Genomic DNA, 25,616 nt, shown 5'->3' with positions numbered 1-25,616 from the left:
AAATTAATGTGTTGGGTTATCAGCTTTAATATGATTACATTGATTTTGGATGCTACCAGTCACAATATAAATACTAAGTTCATATTCATAATTTGAATTTTCATCAGAAAAAGATTATTTCTGTAGCCCTTGATGCTTGATTATTGTTTGTGGAAAAAATTATGGAATTGTGTCTTGTACTTTGACTATCACCACATTATTGTGTGCCTTACAAACTTGCCATTTTCTATCATGATAGAAAAAAGTCATATCACTTCGAGATTTGAGCTGCCAACCACAAAAACTGGTGCAGAGAGCGCTGGAAATTGTAATTATTATGGATCGGGAATCTTCCAGAATGTACCTACTCAGTACTAGGATGCATACTCAACATTTTATCTTATAAGGGGAATACACGACCTTCGCATCGCCGATAGAGCTCAAATTTTGCGATTCGGTAGTTTATGGGTACAAATGTAATATGCCGAAGCAAGACGATGCACTTCTCGTAAAATTCCGAGAAAAAAGCAATTAAAAATTGTAAAAAATGAAGGTACGCTATATAAACTGTTTTGAACGCCAATGTTTAACAAGTAGGCGACAGCCCAGTGGATACGGTGTCCGACTGTGGAGGTGAAGGTACTGAGATCGATGCTCGCTCAGGGAACTTTTTTTGTGTTAATTTTTAAGAATTTTACTGTTTAAATTTTTAAAGTTCGTTTTCTTAACTTCGTTACTACTATGGAATATATTTTTAAAAGAGTTTTTTTAAATATTTAAATCAGGAATGCATCAGCTTGGGATTAGGGAAAAAAAAGGTCTCATAAATATTTGTCGTCAGTTTTCCCGATTTTGAGCACGTTACAAACACATTTTTAAATCTTTCGGTCAAATCATCGACATTTCTTTTCACTATTTGTCCAAATTTACCACCAGGTTCTTGAAGGCACAAAAACACCTTGGGTAATAGCTTTCCGGATAGAGTCATGCCATACTGGGCTGTGTACGTGTTTTTTCCGTCAAAAATTATGGACAGTCGTTGCGGTTGTGGAAAAAATGCCTTTTCTGCTTGTTCGTGGTGCCGCAAATCACTTTGCTTTGCATGTCTTTATGATGAGTTCCATCCTGAAAATTGCAAATAAAGGATTAACTGGAGTGGTGAGGCAGTGTACTGGCCTTCCACATCCAAATCTCGGTAAAGAATTAAGGGGCATTCCTAAATTCAATCCCTGCGTGTAATGTGGATTGCACTAGTTGTGCAGTACACCGTCCGTCGGATGGGACGTTAAGCCGTGGTCCCCTTGGCGCCTTTCGTTAAGAGCAGGCTAATGCCGACGCCGGGTTTCTATCCACCCTTCATCCTCAGTTCCTAATCCCAAGCTGATGCATTCCTGATTTAAATATTTAAAAAAACTCTTTTAAAAATATATTCCATAGTAGTAACGAAGTTAAGAAAACGAACTTTAAAAATTTAAACAGTAAAATTCTTAAAAATTAACACAAAAAAAGTTCCCTGAGCGAGCATCGATCTCGGTACCTTCACCTCCACAGTCGGGCACCGTATCCACTGGGCTGTCGCCTACTTGTTAAACATTGGCGTTCAAAACAGTTTATATAGCGTACATTCTACCCATAAACTACCGAATCGCAAAATTTGAGCTCGATCGGCGATGCGAAGGTCGTGTATTCCCCTTGTTAGTATTGCACCTCTAAATTCATGTAACTCAATTATTAATGGTTAATGACCAATTTGCATTATAGAAATGTTCAGGAGTGGATCCAGGATTTCATTCTGGGAGGCACAAGCAAGGTCGTATCCAGGATTTTGTTCTGGGGGGGGGGGTACCTCGTAATACAGTACAAATGCAATGATAATGAGACCGTATTAAAAACCTTACACATTTTCTAGGGGTCTGGGCCCCCCCCCCCCCCCCCCCTAGATTCGCCTATGGAGATGCTGGTGCATGCCACATTAAATATTGAGGGTGCCACTGCTATCGAAATTTTGCTGTTGGCACTTATCTGTTGCCACAAATCCTATTCCTTAATTCATTGAATTAAGGAATTGTCGACTAGTCTTCAGGCAAATAACTTTTAACTAATATAACGTTGCATAAAATATCTCTAGATTTTTGCTAACCTTGAGACAAACTAATGTTGCTGTGTATCTGTTGTGTTGTTTGTAAAAAGTGCATTTTTTGCAAAATTTTGGAAAGTATCCTTCATTGCCTTTGTAGTTCTTTAAGTTTGCATCAATTCCAGCATACATGTGATACTCAATGAAATACATAGTTTCACTTAATTATATTATCTACTGTATGCTATTTCTAATGCAATCAGATGTATAGTTAAGCTTTTTGAAATCAGTATGAAATTACTATAGCTTAATGCTTCCCAAAGAATCCCATACCGTATATTAGGTGATCATGGGAGAGTTTATTTCTCGAGGAATGTTATTACATTTACCCAGTGTGACTCAGATGACAGTTCTGTGTACATGATGCATGTTTTTTCTGAATTGGTTTCCTTGATGGTGTTATTGCATCAACTTTAGCCATTATGGGTTGTTATGTTGGAAATCTCTTTTTTATGAACTTCCAAACTTCAATTTTTTTCAGGTTTTCTCTGCTAAAAATGCCGAGGTTATTACATTCCATCAAATACAAGCAGCCCAAAAGTATCCCCGAGAAGGATGGGTGGAAATGGATCCTATGGAACTACTGTCAGCTGTGGAGGAGTGTATAAAAAAGGCATGTGAGAACATGGAACACTTATCAGTTAATCCATCGGACATTGTTGCTGTTGGTATTTCAAATCAGAGGGAAACAACTGTCGCGTGGGACTCAATCACTGGGAAACCTCTTTATAATGCAATAGGTAAGGTATCGTATGTACTTGTTTATTTTTATTTTATGTTTTATTTTCTTGGGTATTGTGCTATGTTACTCTTGCTTAAGATCTAATTTAAGGAACTAATCGAAATTTTTAACTGTGGACTAAATCTTTCATTAATATGAGTTTGAGGGAACACATTAACCAAGTCACAATTTGGATCCTTTTATGCTAGGAATACAATGGAGCACAGCAGTAGGGTGATGTGTACAAATCATTATAAGTAATTTCTCAGTAGAGATTCAAAGAACTATAATGAGTGAAGGGTTACGTTTCCCCAAAAAAAGATGAGGATTGCTGAAAGACATGGTACTAGTATTATTAAAATGCTGACTATTGCAGAAAGTTTTGCATTCTAGAATTTTATTTTATAGAATGATTAGGGAGAGATAAAATACATTCTGCTGTCAGGCACTGAAGGATAAAATTGAAAGCCTAAATTGCAGACAAAAGTTTAACACAATGCAAGCTAGGTTTAATGAGTGCCTATAATCCCCTGCAAGTTGCTTGTTATGTGTGTAGATATAGGTAAAGCCCCTCATCTGTTTTTTAATTGTCACCACAGTGCTTCTTGTGGCTAGATAGTATTTTCATAATTAAAATTTCAAAACTTTTATTCCATAACACTAATTGACCATGAGTCATAAATAGGCCTGCTGTAACTTTTTTTTTTTTTTTTTTTAAGTTTTACGGATTCAGGTGTTCTATGGTGGAAGTTCGACACATTACATAGCACTTTAGCTTTAGACACGTTGCGAAAGCTGGTAGCACTTTTCTACAATATTGTGGAAAGCTTTTATTTAAATCTGCCGTAACTTTATTCACAGACGAAAAAATTCAGAAAAGTGCACATCATCTTATTCTCTTGGTGTTCTTGAGGCTAGAAACTTTCATAAACAATAAGATGTTTTGTAATGATTTTAAATTATCATCAGTTTTACCGTGGGTTAATCAGGGTTCCCACTCAACCGTGAAAACCTTAAAACCGTGAATAAGCCGTGAATTTCGTCTACCGTGAAAAAACCTGGAAATAGCCGTGAATTTCGTCATAAAACCTTAGAAATCTCTCAAACTTGATTGTGGATCTACGATAGAAAGATTAAAAGAAAACTCGATGTTTCGATCATGTTTCAAGGCCGAGTCACGTGCAGATCCTGTCCGCGCATTTTTCTGCACTCGTGTATTCGAAGCGCAATTATTAATTGGTCTGTGTGCCATAACAGCACATTGACCTTAAGCCTGCGATTGGAAGACATTAACCCTGGCAAAAAATCAGGCACTTCTTCAATTCCCTGCCACCCTGCTCTCTTCATTTTCCCACTCACGCCCTTTAGCCGGACCTGAATTTTGTTAACTTTAGGTTACGTCAAAACAGATAGCACTTTCTTTGCTGCGTTTGCATTCAAGGCATCTGTTGCGTTCGTTACATTTTTAGTTAACGTGCGGCCGATGATAGTTACGTGATCAATATTTCTGCCTAAAATGCCTTATCTACAAACCGTGAATTTGATGACATTTATACCGTGAAAACCTGGAAAAAACCGTGAATTTTATAATGTAGTTAGAGTGGGAACCCTGGTTAATGCCTATTTTTAGTTGCTGTGCTGTTAAACTAGGTTGGACATGTGAAAAAGCTGAAATGGAGTGAATCGAGGAGCATCAATTTAAACTGCAGCTGATACACTGAGTTTTCAAAGCTATGCATGGCATTTGAGTCTTTTATCCTAAAAAATCTCTCTTCAGAAGGATTTCATTTTAAGTTTCAGTATGACAGCGAGAAAAAACCAAAAACTAAGGCTCCATAAATTTCTAATGCCGTCTGCTTCAGTGGCACTCACTGGGAAATATGATGAAACTAGGGAATAAGTTATTTTTAACTAAGAAATGACACTTCAAACATGATTGTCTGTATTAATTTCTCAATTGTTGTGTGACATTGTGGTTTCAAAAGTACTTAGCAAGCAGAAATTCCTATTCTACAGAAATTGAAGAACTGTCGAGGTCAAAATGGCTGCAATTTAAATTTTTGCTAGTATTTAATTGAAATCTGGTCTCTGGTTTCCAATAAAAAATAAAAAAATCTTAATCAATCTTCAAAACGATAGAACTGTAAATAATTATGATCACCACATTTTAAACGAGCCATAAAATTGGCCACCCTGTTAGTTATCTTCCAGAGATTTTGGGCAAAACAGAGGGGACTAAGACTCTATTCAGAGATATGCCGTAATCATTTTTCAAAATTATTTTTCTTCTCTTGTGGAGTGCCAACAAAAGGGGCCATGTTCTTAGTTCCGTGCAAATATGGTGATTATTCCTTGTCCTGAAATACATTTTTCTCATTCCTCTATATCATTTTCATCTCTCTTCTATCATAATAGGTTATACTATTATTTTACATTAATAAATGAATGCTTTTTTCTACATAACAAGGTTAGAATATTTATACTTGTGACTGAAAAACTGAGAATATTTCATTTATGTTTGATGGGGTAATTGGAAGAGGATTGGGAAATGGCTATTGATTCAGTGGGACCATCATGGTAGAGTTGATTAAGCTACATCTCAGAAGTAGGAAACCATTCAAGGTTTTAATCAGAAGCCATGTAAAATCCTCAGTTCCTACTGGCAGTGGTCCCTGTGCCTTTTGAAGAAGAACAAACCTCTCCCAGAAGAGCATGTCTTAGTCAGGGAGAAGAACAAACCTCTCCCAGAAGAGCATGTCTTAGTCAGGGAGATCTAGAGTTGTTTATTTTTATCTTTGATAAAATCAACAAAATGTCATAGTTCTGGAGTAATTGTAGTATTCTTTCAGTGTGAGGAATGAATGAAATGGGATACAATTTTGTGATTAATTGCCAGTGATTGATTTATAACAGTTTTACTGTATTTAGCTTTTGTGGACACTACCCAATAAATTCAATATTGCCTTTGGGCATTCTGAATTGCAATGAATGTAATTATCACTACTTGTGGATCTCGTTTTGACATGGATAATTGGAGTTCACTGTATTATTTTTACTATTTTAAATTTCAGTTTGGCAAGATAACAGAACTGCATCAACAGTGGATCAACTTCTTGCTGGAGTACCTCAAGGGAATAAAGAATATCTGAAACCTATATGTGGGCTTCCCTTATCTACTTATTTCAGTGCTTTGAAAATGCGATGGCTGCTGGATAATGTTCCAGCTGTGAAGACTGCTGCAGCAAATAAAACCTTATTATTTGGAACTATTGACAGCTGGATTATTTGGGTGAGTCGCAATGAAATTTTAAATGTTCTTGTTTTTACTTATGCTATCATATGTCTGCTTTGATGAGGTAATGAATAAGTACGTATATTTGTTGCTGATGAAGTGCGCCCATTTCTTTTTCTTCAGAATTTAACTGGTGGAAGTCAGGGTGGTCTTCATTTAACTGATGTCACAAATGCATCTCGCACCATGCTAATGAATATTAAGAGTCTCGAGTGGGATCCGTATCTCTGCAAGTAAGTCAATTGCATTACTAGATATATGCTCATACTCTGAATAGAAAAAATTGGAAGTTAATTTGCTATGATTTCGGCCCTTGCTTCTGACTGAAGTACTGTATGCAGGATTCACTTGTTGTTTTCCTGATATGTTTCAATTGCATTTGATGGCATTGCTATAAACTATTAATGACAGAAGCTAAGGAAAAATGAAAAACATTCATGCCTTCATCCCCAATCTCCAAGAGTAGCTAAAGGCTTTGAGTGTAGGCTGCAACAGAGCATAGCAATGGGGTCAAATTTTAGGGTATTTGTTTTCATGTAGGCATCAGGTTCTTATGTTTCATGTTGGCAGCAGAAGTGAAGGATAGAATAGTATTACAGTTGAGGATCTCAAATCCGGAACATTTGAAAATTCCTTTGCGTAGTGTTTCGTCTTTCCTCCTTGTGGCATCACTCTGCAATCCTTGTTCTGGGACGAGTAGGAATTTAGTACGTACTATGAACATATGCTGATAACCCAAGGAGGAACACATAGAGATCTCAAATATTGAGCACAAGAGCCTGAATGCAATTACAAATTAATTAATTAACAAAATATAGAAGCATTTGCACAGATTTTCTGTCCGACTAAGTAAAGTATCGGTAGATATCGCAACATCTGCTAGCGAATGCTATCAATGAAAGCAATTGAGCGTGAAAAAAAAGATGTATTCATTGCTCGTTCGTATCCAGTATTATGCCCGCATAGTTTATGCTGCAGAAGCTATGGTCATGATTTGACATTTATTGCATTAAAATTCTCAAAAACAAGTGCACCACTTTTTCCTGGTGCTGAAGGCCAGAAATCCAGAAACCCTTTGGTCCCAAGCTTTCCAGATTTAAGGTCCGCAGCTGTAGTTTTCTACAAGTTTGCCTCCTTATCCCATTTGCATCCACAAGCGTACTGGTATATGGCCTGAAGCTGGCCACAAATACCACAAGCGTACGAGTACGGAGAATACTTAGTGATATTTTTGTGTGCTGAGAATAGCTACTAATACTAATAGTTGGGGTCTTATAGAATAGTTAGAACTTATAGAACGCGATTAAAACAAACAACAGGTGGCCTCGTTGGTGGTTAGAGCGTGAGAATGAACCAACCTTCCAAACTTAGCTAAGAATGGAATTTGGATAGTGCGGGAATTGTTTAAGAGTAGTCAACAATTAATGTCTTATTTAAGCCAACACTACAAATGTGCTCAAATTCTTTAAAAGTCGGTGGTGTTTTGGATCAATTTAAATGCCAGGGGATGGATGCAAATGAGTTAAAATAGTATAGATCACCCTTAAAAATATCAACTTCCCATTGTTGGACCTTGGGAGCACAGAGAATCTTGTATCAATGCACTATAAAACCCACTTCCTGCCACTCACTCATAAAAATGCTTGAGGTGAACAAGATAAAATATGACAATAAGTCATTTAATCTCTAAAATTGCCTGAAACCCTGGGAAAAGTTATCGAAAAAGTAAGTTTTCTATCTATGACAGTGTTGCCAAATGCCTCTGCTCTTTTGATTCTGATTTTTATTGCCCTCACAGTTCCTCCAATATTAACTGCCTACCTTATTGTGAGATACAGTAGACTCTCGTTATTACGAAGTTCACGGGACCCAAAAACCGACAGTTCGTAGTAACGAAGTTTGTATGAATGTTTCTTTTAGGAATCATCGAAAGGAAAAAAACATACTTTTTCAAGTATTCTTGTCTTTTCAATCTCCCCCACTTATAATTTTCAGAGTCAAGTGTATAATATACGCGGTTAAATTATGTGCAAGTCCTCGGTGTACAAGGAGATGTGTTCCGAGACCTTGCTTCTAAGTTGATAAACCTATACAAGGCATCGAGGAGAGTGGTTATCCTGCAGAATGCAACTCTGCATCACAGCCTTGCATTAACTCACGATTGTGATGAACTGATCTAGCTTGCTACGTAGCCGAAGCCGAAAAAAAACCACTGTCCGTGGGAAGACAGAATGGGCGAAATGCTGGACAGTTCCTGACTTCACACCGTATTAAATGATACTTTGTTCAGATTATCCCCAAAGTGGGAGCTCCTTTACACCACATCGTGTCGCATCGGCTAACTCCGAAGGTGCCAAATTTGAAATTTCGGGCGTGCTTGAATTTTTCGAATGTTCATATCTCTGAAAGTTTGTCAATCCAATGAGCGTAGGAAGGGGGCTAACTTTACATCCAATTTACGAGCGTTAATAAGTGGGTCACCATAATTCTACAGGAATCAAGCGTATTATATGATCTCGTGTGCATATTGAAGTATCTCCTACTGAAGAAAGAACCAAAGTTGATGCTCTTGGGCACAGTACAAGAAGATAACTTAAACGTAGATCAATGATGATAACATAGCGTAGTGTATATCCACCCAAATGCCATTGCTTTTTCGTGGAACTTCGTAATAAAGTTCATTTTGTAACCGTCAGGACCGGAACTAAGGTTCTTAATTTCGTAATAACAAAAATTTTGTAATAACGTTTCTTTTACCATAGATTGGATAGGCCTTTTCGTCAGGACCAGTTTATTACTTCGTAATAACGAGAACTTCATAATGAAGTTGTTCATATTAACGAGAGTCTACTGGATAACCCTTCTGCCGTTATTTATTTCCTCAGACATTCCTCAATAAGTTTCTTAATGCATATTTGTCATGGTTTGACTCTTGTTCTTTAGTAGTGTTTCTGTAGTAAACATTGATACTTTTATCATGGTACATAGTTATATTGTCACACATGTTGTTATCCTGTTGTCAAGCCTATTTTCCTCCATTGTACTTCATACAATAGAGTTGCTTTTAGAGACCTGGTACATGCTTGGCAAATCAATTATTTGACATGTTGCAACTCGGAGATTGTTTTATGTGGGGTTTCCCATATGCTATAATTCCATAGAGGAAAAATTGTTTGTCTTGACTGCGATTCAAATGCAGGGGATCCAGTTTGGAATCTTTATCATTCCTTGTTCTCATTCTGAATGTTACAACCTTGTGACAAATCTTTGTTTTTTCCCTCTGTTACTGGCTGAAACCATTTGATAAAATATGTATCTTTTTTTTAGGGAATTTGTGGTGTTTAACCTTGAGTTTCTTGATAAGCGTATTCTCAGTTTAATGCCAATTATTTGTATTGCTGATGGTGAGCCAATTAAAATCAGTTAAAGTTATTGGGTCTCAGGTCCCAATGTTTTCTTTAAATGTTAGTGCAACTTAAATACAATTGGCATCATGTCATAATTTTAATTTTCAAATTGTCCTTATGGTTTATTTCTTTCCAGATTCTTTGATGTTCCAGTGGAGTTCCTGCCTAAAATTAGGAGTTCATCTGAAATATATGGGTATATAATGAGTGGATATCTGAAAGGAGTTCCTATATCTGGGGTAATTAATTAGAGAATTCTGCAGTTGGCTGGTCATTATGCTTTTTGAATATCTACATCTTTAGTAATATTTTGGTCTTCATTTCAGTGTCTAGGGGACCAGCAGGCTGCATTGCTTGGTCAGTTATGCTTTAGCCAAGGACAAGCGAAAAATACCTATGGAACTGGATGTTTTCTTCTTTATAATACTGGGAAGTCGGTAAGTTTTTGTATGCCTGAATTTGTAGTCCAATATACCTTTCCAATCTTAATGTTTTAAAATGCACTAGGAGGCTGAAGCAATAATTGTTGGACATTCATTATCATTTGGTGTATGGTGTTCATCAGATTTTTTTAGGTAGTGTACATAAATGCATTTAGAGGTTATAAAGGGTGTGCGAGGCTCTTATAGTTATGGAATACTAATGCTTGTTGAATGTGAACTTCTGCTGAGCATTCTTCATGGACCATGCCAAATGATCCACACAACTCTCCTCCAAACATGTCGGTAACTCTTCTCCTTCTCTCTTGCAAAGATAATCACGGTTGTGAGTGCAGAGATAATCAAGAGTTTTAATCCCTCCATGCATTCCAGGAACTATTTTGTCTTCTGCTGTCTCACTCGCAAGTGAATTCTTGAGTATATAATTAATGTAGCAAAGTGAAATATTCAGGAAATTAAGTCTTTGGACATGTAAACTTAGATTTCAGTAGTATGTGAGATGCACTAGTGACATCTCCTTATCTGATTTCAGGTGTTTCACTTATCTCTTTGGACATAGTTTTTATTTTAAATATACATATCGTAATGATTTATCTCTTAGTGCTGTGCATCATTATATTTTATTGTATATGTATATATTTTTTTTACTCATGGAAGTTCTCAATATGGTGGAAGCTCATGTTAGTGAGTACGGCACATAGCAAGGTTTAGTGTTATTACAAGGGATTGATAGTACATCACCGAAAGACCTATGATTTAAATGTTAAAAAAATATGGATATTGCCAGGTCAAGAAGTCCCTGTATTGGTATGACCTTGGTATTATAAGGTGTATCTCTTCAGAGTGGTGCACAGCTAGTTAAGTTGAAAGTAAACAAGGGCACCCATTTTAATGGTGACAGAAAAAAATGACGACTCCAAACACAGGTGTAAACTGTTTATATTGCCAGCTATTAAACGTCTAAGCATCATGAGTACAATATATGTTTCTGCAGGGATTAAATTGCTAGGAACGACTCCACTGAATGACTACCTGAGTTGCAGGCTTGGAGTCTTTATGAAAGATCTGCAACATTGAGGCCATTTTAGCTTGGTGTGGGGAGAAGAGTCAGCTCTTAGTGCTGCCTGTCATTGATCAGGGCATAGTCGAGACCTAGCTAAGGCCGCGCTCCTCATGAATCAGCACTGGGGTGGAGCTGGACAGATATCTCACCAGAAACTAATATTTTCTAGCATTAATATTCAACTACTAGTTAGAATGCTAGTTGTGCCATATCTATGTTAAGAATAATCCGAGGATACCTTAGTATCGAAAACTTGTCTATGCCATGCTGCTGTCTCTAAATCATTCCGTCACTTGGAAATTAATTTTGTTTTCCTCTTCTAATTTCTTGAAAGAAATTCTTGTTCATCAATCATTAATTCATGCTGTATGAATTCCAGTGTGTGGTCTTAAGTGCAAATAATACATAGAGATGCTCAGGAGATTCGCTCACTGAATACTTTTAACCTTTCCTGGCATATTTTTCTTGATATGGCAGTGTTTTGTGGTTCATTTTCTATATTATGAATGCTCAAAGCAATAGGGGGAGAAGCACCCTGACACTTAAATGACCTAAGAGAGCAACAGTGTGGGTACAGGGCAGAGTTGTGCTAGGTTTGAATGGGGTAGAGCAGTAGGAAAACGGGTACATAATTGGAAAACCTAATTGCCATCAGTCTGCACCTTACCCGTACCACCAATCGTATCTTCACCTTCAATTGATTTATTTTTTCTCCATCATATGTCTTTTTGCTCCAATTTGAATTCAGCGTATCTAATTAATGTAATTTAATGAAACCGCATTAGTATCATCCTTGGAAATCAAGTCTTTGAGTCTGTATGCTAAAATTAAAACGAAGCAGAAATGGGAAAGTGATGTCTTCACTTACTGTTTTAAGAAGGTGATTCAATGCCAGATTATATTGACCATTCTAAGTCTTGAAGGTCGAAAAGAAAAGTTGTCAAACGCTGACATGATGACATTGACTGACCAAGAGCGAAGGCAGCCTTGCCCACCAAATTTCTTACTTTTTGAGTAACTTATCTTGTACTCTATGTGATCTTTGAAGAAAATCCAGGCTGATCATGGCTTTAAGCTTGTATCCAATAACTGGAAATCCATTGCTGCATGATGGCATGCTCGTGCTTTACTTCCCTTCATGTGACCTTATGTGTTTTGTCTCTAACTGTTGTGGATGGTGTGACTGTGCCGCACGCTCATGAATCAGCATTCTGGTATGACTACATCTTGAGCAACTTAGTGTGTTTCAAGTGTTTGGTCCAGGTTCTAGAATATGGTTTCGGCCGTAGCTATTTGAGACATCTTAAAAGTCCTGGACAATCCCAGATCCATTATCCAATCACGACAAATCACAGATGCCTGGTTTTTGGAGATGGTTGCTAATAATCGTTTCGCAATATTTCATTAGCAAAATTATTCACAAACACCCAAATTAAGGCAAAGTCAGTCTTTCTAAATTTATTCCTCTGTGAAATAATGCTGGTGCGAAAGAAAACCACTAATTAAAAAAGAATGTGTGCATGGATGGGCATAAACCTTCGGATTAGGATATAAAGAGTGCCCCAGTGTATAAGAGGGCTCAGTGACAGCAATCTATCAGAGATTATGGGTACTTGTTAATCCGAGCTTCCACTTTAACTAAGATTAAAAATTTCAATTTATGGGCTGAATGGGATTCAACTGAAAATTTAAATTTCAGCCCTATCTGGTTTTTTAATTTAAATAAGTTCATTTTCTTGTGTATAATAGCGTTTTAGTGATAAGATTGGTTGAAACTTAGCTAATCAGTTATATTTTTGAGAGTCTTATAAGGCCTTTTAAATGGGCTTCTTATTCAGCGTGTGTAGCCTAAAAATTTTTAACATATCTTATACTCTCTCTGATCTCCGAAGATAATCCAGTCTGATCATGGCCTCCTGACTACGGTTGCATATCAGTTTGGTCGTAACCAGCCTCCCATGTATGCATTGGAAGGGTCCGTTGCTGTCGCGGGAGCTGTGATCAACTGGCTCAGGGACCAAATTGGCTTCTTAGGAAATGACTCTGAAATAGAAAGGCTTGCAGCATCTGCACCAAACTCTGGGGATGTATATTTTGTTCCAGCTTTTTCTGGTTTGTTTGCTCCTTACTGGAGGACAGATGCTCGGGGGTAAGATATACTTTTTATTTTTCCATCATTCAATTTTAGTTTGGGTGTATTTTTCTTTATTTTCTGTATTAGACCTAGTTTTTTAGAGTAATTGTTGATCTTTGTTTAAATTGTGAATTTATGTTGGGAAAATGGGATGGTTTGTACAGATTTTCAAATTTAATTCATTAATTTTATGCTGTTTACCCATGAAAAAACTAAAATCAGTATTATTTACTGCATCCATAATTGTTGTACATTCTCATCCTTTCTATTCATAAACATATTTCACACTTAATAAACTGAGATTGAGTTAATGATTTTTCATATTTTTAAATTGATTTATGATATTTTTTGCATGCTGTGCACTAACCAAGCTCAATATTTCATTTATAGGGTTCTGTGTGGACTCACTCAGCACACAAGTAAAGCTCAGGTAGCTCGTGCTGCATTAGAATCAATATGCTTCCAAACGCGTGACATTTTGGAAGCTATGAATATAGATAGTGGAATGCCTCTCCAAAAGTTGCAGGTCAACGGTGGCATGACAAATAATTCTCTGCTTATGCAATTGCAATCTGATTTAATTGGAATTCCTGTGGGTAGGTATACTTTTGAAATCCTATTAACTGGCTTATTTTTGGATGACTGTTGGACTCAGTGTATTTTTTAATTGTGCCTTCTGTCAATTCATTTAATGAAGATACCTTTTTTACTTTTATTTAATTAATCTAAATCTATCATGTTCGTTGTTACATGAGGCTTGATTTACTACAGTAAAACCTCTAAAAATTTCTCGTAATTCAGGAAAAATTCAAGTCCCATCGTATAATTTTCCCACATCCATCGTTTGACGAAAATGAGATGATGTGTTTACAATGTGTTATTTATGGCTTATAAAGACAGACACAGTTTGAATCTTCCCCAGGAGATTGAACTACCATTGGGAGAATCTGAGTGCGGTGGGATAGTAACATTAGTGCATTTCCCAAGATCCTCTATCCCCCCTCCTTTCAGCACTCGCTTCCCCCCCTCTGACACTTTCCTCTTCTCTGAAATCAAACAAAAGGTCCCAGCTCGTGCAGAAATCGTATTACCTTAAAAAAGAGCTTAAAATTTTATACCAGAGGTGAAAACTTTACCCCATGATTGCTTACTGATGACTCATTTACTATCATCAATTTCTATTGTGCAGCACCATTATTCTACCACATATAGTTGAAAATTAGCTAAGAAAGATATAAAAATTTTGGGTTTATCAGAACAATGTTGCTTAAATACATGCCTCGAAAAAAAATTTGTGGGAGAAGCATGAGCAGAAGAAAAAAAATGATGAAAATCGCATCTGAGTTAGTGGAAATCACCCTAGAATTGGAGAAAATCACGATCAACGCAAAATTTGCATATTGGTGGGAAAATCCCAGAATTCGAGTTATCGCATTTGCGACTTTTGCATGTCCCTAATAATAATCTTTCGATTTACGCAATTAAAAAAGATAGGAAACCACCCTATTGTGCTGTTTAGACTTGTAACTTGACATTTTCCTTTGAAGATAATGATTTATGGCCTGTATGGTCTCGTAAAGGAAAAAAACCTTAGAGGCATGGGCTGATGGAAGGCTAAGGGTTGTTTTGTGAAATATATGCAGTATTTATTATCATACGGTGATGAGATTCCCCTGATTGTTGTTCAATCTCTTGGGAAGATTTACACTATGTGCCTGTCATGTTTTGCCTTAAAATTTTCCACGACTGAAGTTCTGTTGCGGTACTCTTAAAAGAGCTTTTTAATAAAATTGTTCGTGAACCCGACAACCATCACAGTGCTTCGGCTTATGCGAAGAGAGGATTGGAATTCTTTCTACTCCCTCTTATCGGATGCTGCATTCACGAAAGCATTGATTTAAAACTTCAGATTCAGATTGAATTTCTTCAACAAATTTGGATCCGAAGTACAAGGTGAAGGGCATTATCAGTGGACATTTGGATCCAAGGTATCTGATGCAATCATCCCTAGTAAGCATCATAAGGTTAGGACTACAAGTGAATACCTAATTATCTCCAAGGACTGTACATATCGTGTAAATTTAGCTAAAAATGCCGCATAAATTTTTAGTATTGAAAGTGGAAAGTTTGATTACTGTCAAAAGTCCAGGGATATGTCTGCAACACATGTCTGTAGGATTAAAAAAATGCAGAAAATTTTTTTTTCTTTAGCTCCGATGCTTTTAATAGGGATGTACTCTTACACATCTATTTACGGTTATCTCTCATCTTTGTGATGTTCAGTTGCAATGAATTTTCAATGATTACAAGAATTTTCTTCTTATCTCTGTCTCTGCCTTCACCTCGACCATTGGAAAATTACATCATACAGCAGACTCCCGATTATCCAGCTGTGGTATATCCGTGTTGTGGATTATCCATGCATGATTTTCACTCTCGCTCAATATTTTCCGCGATTTTTATAAAAAATAAAATCGAACACAACATCACTGGAATCACTGCATTTTTATTCTGGGATACACTGGGCTTATTATTTCCATTAGATTCCCCTTTGTTAAACAGAAGTGATTGCGCACTAGCTGCATTTGCGCAAGCTCTGTTTTCCAAGCCTCGCAGTGTGCGATCGCGCTCCGTGATCATGGCTACACATCCCGCAGCAGTTGCAACCTGGGCAACTTGTGCAAGACACGACTACGTGGCATGATGGCATGGTGCCTGAAAGTTTTTTCAGATGTCGCGCAGTGGTTTTGAAGCATTTTTCCACTTTTCTGTATCCGTGATGACGCAGCCGTCGATGCATGGTTTTCGAAACCAGTACTTACATGGAGCCATAATAATATGAGTACAACCTTGTTTCCGCCGCTAAAAAGATCGTGGACTGGTGAAGAAAGCTCTCAATGAGTCCGGGAAGCACTCCAAAATAACTGAATAACTGTATAAATAATAATATATTGTTTGTTTGACGTAAATTATGAATATGGTAAGACATTAAAGTGAAAGTTTGGATTATCCGTGTTTCCCCATCATTACCCCGGATAATCAGGAGTGTGCTGGACTGATTTTCTGACTCTGAATAAAAGCTGTGGGCAGTACTGGTGTGTCCTCTTTGATGTCACTGATGGTGTTCTCCATGATTACTGTAGAAAATAATGGGGAATTGACCACAACACTGTCTCTCTCCTGTCCTCACTTTAGCTTCTTTACAGTTGTCCCTAGATTTAATCATTGCTGATTGGTTTTCATAAAAATTATAGATTATTCCTCTTGCTATACAGAATAGCCCAATATCTTTCATAATTCTAAGCATAACCTTCTGAGATGAAGAGCCCTCTCTAAGTCTACAAATGGAATGAAAGGCAGTTTTTGTTCTTTTCTATTCTCTTTTTATGAGCAGCCCAAATGCCATTACATATTATGTATTTCTCTTGAGCACTTGCTTTTCTTGAATCCGAATAGGTCCTTTGCAGGTACATAGCACTATCGTCCTATTCTTCAATGGATGATCCCTGTCCACATCTTCAAGTATTGTTTCTTCAGGATTATGATACTAAGATCTTCACACTTCTCTGCTGTCTTCTTTTTGGGAATAGGAATGATGATGTTTATCTCTAAGTCCGTGATGTATCTCCTATCGAGCACATGACGCAGATGGATTTTCAGAGTTGAGTTTTTTTCTTCTCCCCTGCATTTTTCATAGGTTCTGCAGTAGTATCATAATTTCCAGATGCTTTATTCATCCACTAGTCCTTAAATACTGCTTGATATCCAGGTCAATTTAAGCTCCTATATCATCCTTCTATTTGAGTTTCCTCTGGTGTTCCTTTTCACGTACCGTTGTTTCCATTGTATAAATTTGATGATATTCCTCTCTCTTGTTCTCAATCTCTTCACTTCTCCTTTACATTCAGGCAGATGATGTCCATTCTGGTTCAAGTCATCGAATCTTACTCTCCAGTCCTCGAATTGGTTCCTCACTCATTTATAGGCAGATTCCACATTTCCATGTTGAAGGTTATGTTGTAAAATTTAGTTTTCGTGATCATATTTTAAAATTATATGTTTTAATGAACTGATTTCTTCACTCTTTCATAGTGAGACAAGTGTTAGCCGAAGTTACATCTCTGGGAGCTGCTATTGCTGCAGGTTCAGCTGAAGGAATTAATGTGTGGAGCATAGAAGACTTCAAGAAGCACCAAGGATCAGCTAGTGAGATGTTTGTTCCTGCAATTTCAACTGATGGTGAGTGAAATGAGGTTACCATTCCTTTCTAGCATCAGTGTACTTTATAATTTATTATTCGGAGGATAGTTATATATCTCCCTGGAAAGTAATTGGCGCATTAATTCTTGGCTTATACAAGTTTCTTAACTACGAGTGTGATGCGCCCGCTCCCAGCGGGCTTCCCCCGCTCTTTTCAATGCAGGTCCACAGAGGGATAGGCGCGTTTCTAATTTTAAAATGTAGAAAAAAAAGGCAGGGTCTTATGTACAAATTTAATTGCAATGTTCATGTTCAAATTGAGGTCAGAGGACCTCTTTAAACACAACATTGGAAGTAATTACACTATCCTCTGTTAATACTTGTTTAGCGTTTTCCTTAATATTTACAAAAATATTTTGAAAAGATCTTACCCTAGAGAATGCTACATAAAGTTGGCCATGAGAGAATACAGGGTCAGGCAGGAATAAGCCAGCTCTTTGCAAAGTCTGACCCTGAGCCTTGTTAATAGTCATCGCACAGGAAACCTTAATGGGAAATTGTCTGCGAGTCAAATTAAAAGGCATGGTGGGATCTGACGGCGTTAACTGTATTCTTGGGATGAGGACAATCTTGCCGGATTCGATTATTATTTTTTTTATCGATTATTTTTTAAATTATTTTTTAATACCAATTTTAGGAAACAATAGCAATATTTATGAAGTGAGATATGCTGTCGCATGTTCTCTAATAAATTCTGTGCATTTTGGTACCTCATTTGTAGAGTTTGGTTGCGTATAAGTTGAGAAAAAAGTATCTATACAGTAGAAATAATATAGAGGATCAAATGAGAAAAGTAATTATTCTTTGTTGAGGGGACAGTTACAACCTACCCAATATTTGACTGGTGAGTTGATCCTTCCTCTGATCTATTTTTCTGAGAAAGAATGCTTAGTTTGAAAGATTTAGAGTATTTTTGTTTCTTCGATTTCAAATTAGCCAAGTTCTGTATGCATACTTTGGAAATTCAATTTTGTCAATACATATTTACAAAAATAATCTAGTTATTATTTTTACTTTTACAGAAAGGGATGTTCGATACAACAAGTGGAAAATGGCTGTTGAAAGAAGTTTGGGATGGGCAGCTCCAAAAAAGTCTCCCAAGATGACAGGTACTAACAGCCTGGAATAATATATAATATTTGAAACATTGGAATCTCGTTAACTTATGAATAATAACATCATGTAGCTTGGTTTTAAAATTGTCAAATTCTATCGTCATGTATCGGGTATGGTGATTCTGTTGTTGTTAAATCGCTTTGATGCCTTCAAATATTTGTTCGAAAGCAGTTTGTGGATGGGTGTAGGTTATTATTTATTTTACAAAAGTTTAGTTTTCTAGTGCTAATTTGGCTTTTAATGGTTAAATTTTTTCTTGGGTTAAAGGAAGTTTTAATTACTGTTGATTATCTTGGCTAAATTATTCTGGAATATTTTATGTCCAGGTTTTATTTATATGGTAGTTTCATTGCTAACGCATGTCAAGTCGCTAGTAAGATTTTTATCGTTTGATCACCTTACACTTATATAACGCTTCAGTGAAAGTTTTACCAATTTTTACCCTTGTTGAAGATCAACTATAGACAGAAAAATTACTAGTGAAAGGAATACATTTTGAAACTAGAAAGACTGCATTTTTATGTGAAGAGCTAAAGAATTGTATTTACATCACAGAGTGAATACTGAGATCAAGGAGTGCATGTGTGTGTATGAAAGCTCATGAGTGATAGCCATTTTGGTGGGACCTATGTGAAGGATAGTGCCTATTTGTGATTAACCTCTGCGATTTTTGCCCTGATCCTCCCTGTTCATAGATGGTTTCACTGATATCACTTTGTAATTATAACTATTACCATTACATTAGTACCATAACTTTACCTATCAAAATGGCTGTGTAAATGTGCTGAATCATTATTTTTTTTGTTTTTTCTTGCCAATAAGTTCTCTATTCTCTTGCATAATTTTGCTTCAATTAGCTTGCCTATGCCACTAGAAATGCTTAGATCAGCTTCAAGCTTTCACATGTTTCATACCTAAAAAACACAAACATGATTTGAGAATTGAATTTTCCCAAAATTGCCTTATGAGCAAGTTAGGTTGAAGTTGAATTGTTGTACTTAATAATAGTGATCAATTTTAGAGATTTTCACTGGAAATCTTTGGAACAATGCAGATGCTATTTGGGTAATATGTGGGTTTACCTGGAAATTACTCACAATTGATCCTTGTACTGATTGTAGTGATACATTTTCACAGGAATTTTTTAGGCTCTGAGTTTACAGAGTTTCTCCCACCTTCCTTCGATAGAGTTGTCATTACTATATATTTTGTGAAATGGTATTTTAAGGTAGTTTTTTACAAATATATTTATGTATACATATGTTAAATGTTTGTGGTGAATGTTGTTTGCCTGCTGTTTTACGAGCCATGAAATGAAACGTAACAACTGAGTAATTTTAATTTAAAGATTTTGTTAAGGGTGAATATAGAAGTGCAATTTGTTTAGCATCAATTGTTAAATTCAGGGGTGTAGATGAACATAATAATTTGTGTGCTGAAATTTCTCCCCAGATAATGAATTGAGTCATTTTATTGTTTTTGATGTGTTACGCGTTGTAAAACATTGTTGATTTTAGCAGTTCCCTTATCTTAAGAATGTTTTTTGCGTATGCATCATTATTGTTTCAATGCTAAATTCATTATTGTTCCCTTCATTGCTCATTTTCTGGATGAAATCTATTGTAACAAGAGAACAGTATTAAAATATTTTAGTAGTTATTTTTTATGAAAATGATAATAAATACTCATTTCAAGTTGGTGTGTATTCTTTGGCATTATTTTAGTTGTAATAATTTCCGTTGATGGTTGAGAGATAAACTTTATGATAAATTAGATGGAGTTTGAGATGAAGATTATAGCCGTGAAGTGTTCATGACTTTTCCATTCCTATGAAAACTATAACCTTGTGGAATTCATTTGTTATTTGTAAGTACTATCACTATGCCTCCATTTCAGTGTGAGTGTTATGTCCTACAAATTAGCCAGTTTGATACCGTACTTTCTAGTGCTCATTTTTCTGTAACATCGATTCTCTTCTACCATTCTGGGTGGAACCAAGCTGTGGTGAATATGGAGTTCAAAAATTCATCCAGGGTGATTGCATTGTTGCCTTACTCCTCAGGGAAATAAGTTTATGTCACTCTTTGTGATCTTTTGCTATTCCCTTTGAAAATATCCTCCTCTTTGTGAAATCATGTCTTCTTAAAATCTGCTGCATTATGCTTGAGAATGTCTTCATTATACCTTTTTGAGATGAATGTCTGTGCCTTTTGCTATTGGGACGTATGTTGTGATAAAAATTAATTAGTACCTATGATAACATTGATTGTGGCAACAATAAAATAGTACCTAAGTGGATTTTTCAGTGTTGAATGTGAGTACATGTTTATATAGTATTCATCCATATGATTTTGGAATATATGTTTGAACTTCATTTTTGCTTGTCTAGTCGCAACCTTGTGCATTGCTATAGATCGTTCACAAGTGACAAAATTCTTGTTTAGTCTTGAATATTAATGTTTTGATGTATTTAAAAAGGGCTGTCTGAACTCTATGGAATGTTTGTAATAGTCAATAGATAGTCTTCCGTCTATGCATCTCCTCATCATTTCATGAATGTCAGGGGCAGACCCAGACATGACATCTTGAATGTTTTGGGAGCAGATCCTTGATTATTGTCTCATTTACTCCTGTCTGTTTAGTGAAAATACTATCTTATTAATATTTATAGTTGAAAAGAATTTTTTTAGAAGTAGAAAATATATACTCAAATTGGACATTCATTTTTCAACTGTGCATACATTTACAGCAAATAATTCTGTGACCTTAGGCATTACTGGTTAGGGTGTAATTGCACCTACTTGGATCTGTGCCTTATTAAGCTGTGTGTTTGTTCTCATCATTGAAGTACTAATAAATTGCCCCATATCTTTATAAATAGCATTTGTGTAATGATGACAATGTTTAATGGCTCTTAGGTGCAAAGGTCAATCCTAAAAGTGTTCAAATTCTGATTTATCACATGTTGTGAATTGTATGATTTGTCGACAAATTGATATTTTTGGCCTTTTGTCTCTATATGTATAGTGATTTAATTGTGGATCATCTCCTCTAGATGTTTATTAGAGGCCATACAATTCTGTAATTACTTAGCTACGAAGGATACATCAAGCCATCTTTGGATTTCTCACTCCATATTGTATCAGGAGTGTCTAAAATGTATTACTAATTTTGTGGATGTCTGCTTGCAGTTTAGGAAACATGAAGAAAACATGTGTTGTTGATACTTTGGCTTTCCCTTAAAATTGGTTTTGAAGTATTCCATCAATTTTCTTTGATCAAAGCTTTATTGGTTTAAGAGGAATACTTGTCATAGAGAAGACTCCAGTGGAAGGCTACAAGTAGAGTTATATTTTATCTTCCAAAAATATATTTTGGAGTCTTTCGTCACAGGTGGAGGTATACTGTTGTGGTGAGAAGTGTAGGATGCAATGAATTGTTTATCAGCTTTTTAAAATTTACTATTATTTAAAGTGTATGGCATTCTCATAGTGAAAAATCTTGAGGTCTGCTGCTTATCATGAAAGCAAGGTCAGGGTTAGACCCATTGAAAAGCAATTGCTGGGGTGCTAATAATTCATTAATAAAAAAGCTCTATCATTAAGTGCTGTGCTGTATTGGTCATCATTTTAGAAAATATTTGGGCTTGTTATGGATATATTTTACTCCTAATTTTTTTAATATATACTCTGAGCAACCGCTTATCTCTGCTCAAACCAGTTTATTTGTGTGCTCCATTGTGTATGTGCCATTTGAGCTTTGTTATTGAAATTAAATTCCTATTTTAAATCCATCATATTCATGGTCCTAAGTATCTTTCTATTTCTTTCTGGGTACATTTTGTCACCCCTCTTATTGCCCTTCCATGGTGACATTTCCCTCAAGTACTCTACAACCATTGTTACATTAAAGGAGTTTTTTGTCATTCAAGGATGAGTTGTTTGTCTTAGCATCAGGTAAAATTTAATTGTATCAAATTATAAACATTGGACGAGTTTATTTTATGTCACCCTGGTCTGCCCTGGATTTTGAATTCATCAGTAATTGATAATTGTATGTTCAATTTTGCTTAAATAATTTCATCTCTTTGTAGAAATTTGCCATGATGAATACATTTCTGGTGTACTCCGAAAATATTTACCTATTAATACATACCAGAAAGCAAATTCTTTTTGAAGTCTTAATGTGTGTTCAAAATTTGTTAAATTGTAAATTTCTCGTAAAACTGTGTTTTAATAAAAGATTGAACTACCTTTGCATTTTCCTTTTTCATAACTAAGTGTGTTTGAGAATGAAAGTGCACTAGTATAATGATTTTATTGAATTCATTATCCACTTAATGTTATCGTGTACCTTATATTTGTTTGTTGTATATTGACTAGCTGCTATTTTCATTTCAGTTTTTTGTCATTGTGTATGCGTTATTGTTACAGATGCTGGGGTTGCAAAAATACTTCAATTTTAAAGTTGTATTTTTGATAAAGCATATTATTTGGAATTCTTTTATTTAGTCTGAAAACCTGCTGTAACAGCGTAACCTTTATGGTAGGTTGATTTTTTTCCAATTGCTTAGTGGAGATTGTGAACAATGGTGCAGTTTTTCTAATGCAAATGATTTAAGGGTTGTTTCGTCCTATACCTTGTGCTAAATTATCAGCATCATTGTGTGTCCGTTTAGTGTTATTATACGTGAATTGTTGTGGCTGTATAATGTTATTTGTAATGTATATCCTGTTGTGGAGGTGAAAGATTTTGTCCTTAGTGTTTGCTAAATGTGAACAAGAATATATTTACAATCAAGGTTATTCCATTCATTGTACCATTTTCCTTGGGATTTCAAAGTTTTCATCTTATCTTAATTACTCTGTTGTGCTCACTTCCAAGTATGTACTTGGCAAACTTTTTTCTCATTAAAGAACATCAGAAAAAACGTTCTGTCGTAAGATAACAAGCATTGGGCTTTGGAAATGCATATTTCATATCACCTTATTGACCATTGCATAGGGTTAATCAAATTGTCATTTAATTCCTGTCACTTTAGTCTGCTTTAACTGTATGGAGTAATTTTTTTCAACTCCATCAGTCTGTAATGAAGGAACCATATTGTTGAAGTTGACAAGGATCGAAATTTTTTTCTTCTATAGTTGCATGTACAGAATCCTGATTGAAGCAAGAAATTTTCTTGAATGTAAAGGTTGTTTGTTCTATATTTCTGAAATATTTTAATGTCGTGCTACTATGGTTGTGATGGTTAATCTCATCTGAGGTTTTTAATGGATATTGAGGTATGGGTAAAGAGTGCTGAAAATCTATGTTAACAAGAGGGATGCTAGGAAAGCGTGGAAGGAGTATTAACAGAACAGAGTTCATGGGATGAATGAAAACGGATAGACCTAATGGTTCCATGTGGAATGGAGGACAGGCTTCTATGGTTCTATTTCAAATGTTTCACTAAAACCTTCCTTAACTGGCAGAAACATTTGAATGATTGAGTCATTCTGGAACCTCTGAACTTGTATTGAAAAGTAATTTTATAATCTATATAGAACATACTCATCATCAATTTAAGAGCTTAAAATGGTTTCATCATGAAAGAAAACATTTTTGTTAGACTTTCAATGTAATTCCTTTTATTTTATTATTATTGACTGACCCTTGAGAAAGCAAGGTTTCCGCATATTTTTCAGAAATTTCCTTTAATTGTATTTATTGAAAAAATAAAATTTATCTGCCCGTATGGAAATCTTTGGCTGTTTGTGTATCATTTGTTTGTTGTTATTCTAAAATAAATGTCTTCAAATGACAAAAATATTGTGCATGGCTACCACAATTTCAGAGTCATGTTAGGAAATAAATTATAGATTTCATAAGTTTTTATTTATTTGAAAATTTACGCTGTGGTTATCCAAAAGCAACATCACAGTTGAATAAAAGTTGTCCTGTGGTTGAGACTATTACTGGGACTTGTGTCGGTAAGACATAATATATGTATGTATTCTCTTTCAAGTTGAGATTGCATTCATTTTGAGTTGACCTCAAATATTATGAAATAATTGGAATTCTAGAGGGTAGGTTAGTAAAAAAAATGCAGCTCCCTGGAATTCCCATTCATAATACTGTTGCCTTAAATTAGTATAAAATGTCAAACTTTTATTGTTGATCTTGATTCTTGGTGTCGTTATCCAGTTGTGACTTACTGTGACAAAAGTCCCTCACAGAATGTCTGCATTAGGTAAATTAGTTCTATATTAGGTGAGAGTAAAATTTACCCAATCAAAGAATTCATCAACATTTGTTGCATTCATATTATTAACATTGTTGACAAGTAAAACTTCACGTCAAATAGGAATGTAGTGTCAGATTATGAAGAGACTAATAGAAACTGAATGTGTAAATGAATTTTTTGTACGAGGATACTTGATCTGTTGAAATTAAGCTAGATCATGAATGGAAATTATTGCAGAGTTAAAATGCACTTTACATTCTTCTTCCCTAACTTTAACGTATAAATTTTGCAAAAGAGAGATGTCATGTCAATTGCAGGTTGTCAAGTCCTAAGTGCATCCTTTCAAAGAATACTTCTTATGGTCCATTGTTATTCAGTGAGGAAGTTTTTATCATGGTTTTCCATCGTGAACTAGTAAGGTACAATATGATGACACATTGTACTGCTTTTTTTTTTTTAGAGTGTAGAAACATTTTCCTGACTTGGTTGAGACTTACTGTAAACTCATCTGTTTTAAGTATTCTCAGAGAAGAGGTTGTTGGGGAATATGTATAGTGAAAGATGAGATTTGGTGTCTCCTCAAATTTCCTCTCTCATCTACTGGAGTTTTAAAACCATTTGTACCACCATTTTATTTTGGGTTATCTTAGGGAATTATATTACTATAAGTATGATTTTTTTGGAGGATTAGATACATCAGTAGTCTTGCACCAATATTCTGCCGCCTCATCCTGATTTATAGGTTTTACTTAATCTTTCCAAACATTTTTTTGACCTTTTTTGTTCATTTACAATTATTTTAAAAAATATATGTTATCAGACTGAGGTGCATTTTTATTTA

General features: G+C 35.5%; 1 protein-coding gene across 6 annotated transcripts in view; it reads left to right on the top strand.

Moving 5' to 3' along the window:
- Nucleotides 1-25,616, top strand: part of LOC124166761 (glycerol kinase-like) — a 50,783-nt gene that overhangs the window by 22,709 nt on the left and 2,458 nt on the right. For all 6 annotated transcript variants that reach the window (XM_046544438.1, XM_046544435.1, XM_046544439.1 and 3 more), the window contains exons 3-11: nt 2,598-2,856; nt 5,909-6,126; nt 6,253-6,362; nt 9,673-9,775; nt 9,863-9,973; nt 12,932-13,188; nt 13,564-13,769; nt 17,266-17,412; nt 18,456-18,542. In XM_046544438.1, coding sequence (XP_046400394.1) covers nt 2,598-2,856; nt 5,909-6,126; nt 6,253-6,362; nt 9,673-9,775; nt 9,863-9,973; nt 12,932-13,188; nt 13,564-13,769; nt 17,266-17,412; nt 18,456-18,542 — 1,498 coding nt within the window. The remainder of the gene's footprint in view (nt 1-2,597; nt 2,857-5,908; nt 6,127-6,252; nt 6,363-9,672; nt 9,776-9,862; nt 9,974-12,931; nt 13,189-13,563; nt 13,770-17,265; nt 17,413-18,455; nt 18,543-25,616) is intronic.

Source organism: Ischnura elegans, chromosome 10 (genome assembly GCF_921293095.1).
Source record: "Ischnura elegans chromosome 10, ioIscEleg1.1, whole genome shotgun sequence".
NCBI lineage: Eukaryota > Metazoa > Arthropoda > Insecta > Odonata > Coenagrionidae > Ischnura > Ischnura elegans.
The sequence above is the reverse complement of the archived record's forward strand: the minus strand, read 5'-3'. Positions and strand labels throughout refer to the sequence as shown.